At 45.5% G+C, this 6,000-nt stretch overlaps 1 protein-coding gene across 2 annotated transcripts in view; it reads right to left on the bottom strand.

Annotated features, from left to right (window-relative positions):
* Window positions 1–2,112: 2,112 nt before the first annotated feature.
* The window catches only part of EWSR1 (EWS RNA binding protein 1), a 28,985-nt gene continuing 25,097 nt past the window's right edge, over window positions 2,113–6,000 (bottom strand). For both annotated transcript variants that reach the window (XM_075568848.1, XM_075568849.1), the window contains exons 16-17: window positions 5,082–5,334; window positions 2,113–4,990 (exon numbers count right to left, since the gene is read on the bottom strand). In XM_075568848.1, coding sequence (XP_075424963.1) covers window positions 4,951–4,990; window positions 5,082–5,334 — 293 coding nt within the window. In that variant the 3' untranslated portion in view covers window positions 2,113–4,950. The remainder of the gene's footprint in view (window positions 4,991–5,081; window positions 5,335–6,000) is intronic.

Below are 6,000 nucleotides of genomic sequence, written 5' to 3'. Positions count from 1 at the left end.
TGGAAACCCATCAACCTGCAGCTTAACCCACACAAATCACCTTTGTGTAATAGGTTCAACTGGCCTTACAGGAACCAAAAACATGCTAAACAAAAAACGAGAGGCAACTCTCAATGTATTACTTCCTGGTAAAACATTTTGGGGCTTATGCAGAGAGGTACGGTAAGGACATTTTCGCCAGGTTTGTGGCAAAAATGTCCGCATTCAAAGAGTTTGTGGTGAGAACTTGGTGGAAAAAGTCAAATCCGCCAGACTTAATTTCCAAAATTTATAGCCAGAGGGGTGGCGAGAAGCGTGATTTCGCCATTGTTAAAACACGCACGATTCCAGTAGCTCCGATGCGCATGTATGCGCCAATCGGAGCTACTATATGGCGCGTTTGAGTGAAATTTTGCCCGCCAACAAAAGTTGGCTTTATTGTGGCCAAATACCGCGCGCCTCTGAATGGCGAGTTTCAGCCAAGTGAAACTCCCCAACTTCATAATTTACTGCACACCGGTCTACCCTGCATAGGACTAAATTAAATGCCAATCCTGTGGCGAATTTAAGCCTTTCTGGTACGTACCTCTCTGCATAAGCCCCTTTATAAATAAAATAAATCTGCTAAAATCGGGACAGTTGGAGGGTATGCAGAATGACAAGTCCAAACTGTGCCAATATTAACACATCCAAACCACCAACTAAATATAATTAAGAGATATAGCTATATATTGCTCATCTTCAGCCCTGGTCAACCCAGTGCTAGATTAAGTCCTCCCCAATGATCGATCGATCTCTCTCTCTCTCTCCACATACACACACAAATACTAGACAATGCGCTAAGCATGCCCATATTAATATCGCTCGTAAAATAGCTACTCAAAAAGGTGCATACAAATCCTACTATAGCGACAGTGCACACACTACAAGAGCATCAACAATAAAGTGTGACTTAATCGTACCAAGAAAATATATATATTATATAGAACACTAGGTGTAGGATTGTGTGCATAAGTTTAGATTCGATTTCAGGCAGTTTTGTTGTCAGGATTTCCAAACCAGGACAGTCTGGTCTTCTCCAACGGCAGCTCGTCCCAGCTGTACTCCCACTCTGCAGTGTTTTTATGCGCTTGTCTTTGGTACACACACCTCTCTCTTGCAATGCACCACAGGCCCTTTTGGCAGTGTATGCCGGTTAAAGACGCTAGGACAAGCTGGTTTGTAATCATTTGCTGCCTTCAAAACTACAGCAGCGCTGAAGGGGTTACCAAGACAAGGCAGGGACCTGTCATTACACAGGAGAGGCAGCCACCTGTTTACACTTCACGGACAGGGAGGCACGGGAGGAACTAGAACCGGATTTGCGGCACGTGGCACTGGCACCAAGATCTTGCAGGACAGGTCTCACCACAATCATAGTAAAAACCCTTCCTGTGGCAGGAAAGGAGTCATTTCACCCCATATAAAGTGGGCAGCATTCTAAGGGCTGTACATAGAATTTTAATCACAATAGCTTCCTGCCCCATAGAGCTTACAATCTAATTTTGGTGCCTGAGGCACAATGAGATTCAAAGGCGGTGACATTACTGAGTTACTCCTCCGGCCCCACAAAAGAACTCATACAGTCGTGCTAAAATTTGGATTATACTCCGTAAGCGACGTTGCTTAATCTTTTATAACGGTAAGGAGCGATGCGTTGTGGAGGCCAGCGCCAGGATGTTCAATACGTCTCTAGTGATTCCACACCACTGATCTCGATTTAGGGCGGCTTTTTGGGCTTCGGCTACTGTGAAGTGGAGCCGTTTGAGATCTTGCGCCACCTGGTTCGACCACGTTTTCTTTGGAGCATTTCGGTCCACTTTCCAGCCTATGGGTCGTGTGCCGTTGAGGCGCTGGTATGTTAGTCTGGTGATGTCCATACAGCAGACGTGGCCAAACCACCTAACTCTGTCGCTTAATATACTGGTCGATTGTGGATTGGTTTTGACAGGCTAACCATACATCTTCATGTTTCCATCGGTCTCGTAGCGTAATATGGAGTATGTTACGTAGACATCTTAGTTGGAATCGTTCAAGTAAAGTGTTAAAACTGACCAACAAAAAATAAATAAAATGACGTATTTACAAAGGGTATCAAGTTTACCGTTTTTATTTACAACAGAAACACTTCCAGAATAAACCAAGTATGAACTTCCATGTACATCCATTGAACAGATCACGTACCTCGGGCAACTTCTACCTACAACCAATAGGAATGTGACCATAAGATATGATTATTCGTCAATAAAGCAGAAGGTAGTGGTGGTATAGGTCAGACCATATATAGTGCAATTTTCAAACAGGTCACATTTACAACAGGGGGTTCCCGTGAGATGTCTCCAAGGGGATCAGCACAATTTCTTTTTATTAAGGCTCTTAGGCAGTATAGGAGGTTCCTGAGCCCTTTGTAAGGCCCCAAACTGGCCCTTAGCGTGAGAGAAGGTGGACGGGTATAGCTGTCACAGGAGGAGCTTCCAAAGTGGCTACCCACAATGCTTTGCATCCACAGCTGCAAGGCATTGTGGGACATGACTTTGGAAGTTCCAGCAGTGAAAGCCACCCCCCTACCCCCCATGCTCCCTGCATTTATAGATGCAGTTTGGGGTGTGTACCCCCCCATCACAGCTCAGGACACTAAACCCGGTAGAGGTCACACAGTTCACGACAGTCTGATGAGGCAATAAGATTAGTGGTCTGCAGGACAAATATTTTCTATCAGGGCGTGCAGTGTCTAAGGTTGGGAATCGCTCATTTACAGTGAATGTGCTGGAGGGGCTAGTTCAGTAAATACCACCACACCCCATCTATGGTAGAATTGCAGTTCCATGCAGAACCGTTACACATGGAAAGAGACCTCGTCTTTCACTTGTCACCTGAAGTCTAACCTCTTATGCTGCAATTTTTACGATTTTATGCTGGAGAATAATGGACTTGAAATAAAAAAAAAAAAGGTTTCAATAATTTACAGGCACCAACTCCTACATTCAATTTACTGGAAAAGGCCTACTTAAGTGGAGGAAAAACAAAAAGACAAATGTAAATCAGCGTTTTTCAATCAATCACTTTCGGGTCCCTCTGTAAGCAGGGTAACTGTTCACAATACATTAACTTCAAGTATATGCATTACCTAATTGTCACTGTATTGACTTTACAGATGCAAGTGTTTTTTTCCCCCAATCGCATCATAACACAATCCCCTCCATTGCACCAGTCACTAAAGGGTGCCAAGTTTTAGCATGCCCTCATTTCCATCAAGATGAATGGGCATTCCTTTGCACCATTTAGTGAATATGTGCCACTGATGTCTTAATAGCCAATTGAAGCTGAAGTCTAATGATTAACGGTTGTAGAATCCCTTCAAATAATGATTTTCTTAAGACACCGACGACACGAGTTATCCCATTGGATGCATCATATTGACCCTATGAAGATACTTCTAGGTGTATAGCCCAATGCCTTGCATCATGTAAAGCTGTGTTTCCAGCCGCACAGTGGGGTGGAAAATGAGAGGTCACTTGCACTGCGTCAGGCTATTGATAGGCGGAAGTGTGTTGAGTGGAGCCGTCTGGCATAGGATATGGGATCTTTTCCATTACTGCAGTGTGCGGAGAGACCGTCAGCTTCTGCCTGGCACTGATACTGGAGACCTGCCGGATTAACCCCTTCAGTACAGCTGCCACATACGCTTAACCCCCATCCCCACCACCAGCAGTGAATTGCTCTTTTAACCCATGTAAGACTAGAAACGCCTACAACCCCCCCCCCCCCCCCAGGATGGTTTAGGGATCCAGAATACAGGCAATACACAAACACTGTACCTGCAGTAGCAACTGTGCTAAATGTACAATAATGCTGTATCAGGTAGGCCAGAGGGGAACGGAGGCTAAATCTAGCTCCTAATTCTGCTGATGGTTGGATGACCCGATTCCCAGAACCCTCTAGGATTACAAGGCTGAAGCTGGTTTAGTTAATTACAGGTGACATGAAACGGAACAGGTGCACTCACTTGCATAGCAGCTGTTTAAGCCCTTCAAAACTGAAGACGACATTTGTCAGCGAGGCCAAAAACCAGGAAAGGTCCCATATTTACCCAGCAGTCTTCTGACAGAAGACACCTTCCAGCCCATTGGCTTGTACAGCGTATTCCAGGGCTGGAATGGAGTCTTATGGTAGGAGATTGCATCGTAAGTATGGTCACCGGCCTGGGTTATACCAGAACCCCTACACCGTTCAACTTGAACCTTTCAGGAAATCCAATCTCCAGCACTTGCTGTTTAACAGGATTTTATTGGGGTACGGAGATTCAACAAATTAGTACAAGCCAGAATATAAAATAATCAAGACCTTTTAAATCCCACCCCCTCCCCAAAACAGCTGTATGATTTTAATACCGTTGTCCCCCCTCCCCCCACCCCCTAAATGCAGCTGCAAAAACGGAACAATACCCCTCCGAGACCCCAGAAAGGGGCTAAATACACTGGAATAGGATGGGGAAAAAAATTACAAAAATTAGATAAAGTCACAACAGTTCTTCACACTGTATACCCCTCTCCAGCCACAGGTTTAACCACAATGTACTCAGCATGCGGACAATGCCACTTCTGCACAGCCTGGTACATCCCAACTCATGGACATGGGACCAAAGCTATGCAGGGGTTCCCCAGCTAGTGAAGGGGTTAAAAATAGGAGGAAGGGGTAATAACAGTAATAGAAAAAAAAAAAAAAAAAAGACATTGGTACTACCGTTAAACTTCCATTTTAATAGCTCTACAAATTGTGAATACTAAGGTACAGACAAAGAATAGTCATAATGCCGCAGTGGAGGGAGGACCCTGGCCCGGCATTATAAATATGGAATTATAAATTTAAAACATTTTTCTGGTTTAAAAAATAAATCTGGTAGTAAAGGAGGCTCCGGCGGGAAGGGGAGCTTTAGTAGGGTCTCTCTCTGCGCTCCTGGCGGTGCTCTCCCCTACAGAAGAGAGGGAGAGAACATCAGTTTCGCATAGGGGTTGACACTGCAGGCAGCTGCTCACAGGCAATGCATAGTTGAAGGTACGTACTTCTCCATCTTGCCAGGTCCACCGGGTCCACCGCGTCTGCCGCCGCCTCCTCTTCCTCCCAGCTGTTCCATGAGGGGCCCGGGAGGACCTGGGGGCCCGCCCCGCCTGCCTCCGAAGCCTCCTCTGTCCATGCCGCGCCCTCTGAATCCTCCTCTGTCTCCGCCACGGCCGCCCCTGAACATTCCAGGCCCTCCGCGGTCCATAAGTCCTCTACCGCCTCTCATGCCGGGTCCGCCTCTTCCTCGCTCGCCGCCTGCAAGAGCAATGTTAGTAAAATGTTAGGCAGGAAGGAAAAAAAACAGACCATTTCTCTTACAAGATGGCTCCTCTCTTTATTTGGCTCAGAGTACAAGTGCAAAATGATGCTTCTGTCTGACAAATGAGTGGAAAGAAAGAATCCCTATAATGTGGCACTGGGAGAGAACACTCTAATTTAAAACTTAATTTTATTATATAATTGTTAAAATAAAAGTGATTGGAAAAACCACAGACAGAAGAAACACAAATAATTAAAAGGACGGAGAGGTGTGGTAGGGTGACACACACACACACACACACACACACACACACACACACACACACACACACACACACACACACACACACACACGAGAATTGGATGGGGTATACACAGTATTAGATAAGAAAGTCTGCTAGGGAGATGTGGAGCCAGACTAAATGCAATGGCAGCTGAAGTGAAACAACCATGCATGTATCTGGCTATATAAAAGTATCCAGCCTATTACAGAGCAAATTAAACAACTGTTAGAGATAGAAGAGACTAACCCTAATGTCTGAGTGCTCTTGCTGCCACGAACGCAGTCTGCAAAGCACTCAGACGGTATACAGCCCACACCTCACCGATGAGCCGACGTCACGTGATGGTGACGTCAGACGTACCTACGTACGTTTCACCGTA

The sequence above is a fragment of the Ascaphus truei genome, chromosome 13, assembly GCF_040206685.1.
Source record: "Ascaphus truei isolate aAscTru1 chromosome 13, aAscTru1.hap1, whole genome shotgun sequence".
In the NCBI taxonomy this organism is placed as follows: Eukaryota; Metazoa; Chordata; class Amphibia; order Anura; family Ascaphidae; genus Ascaphus; species Ascaphus truei.
The sequence above is the reverse complement of the archived record's forward strand: the minus strand, read 5'-3'. Positions and strand labels throughout refer to the sequence as shown.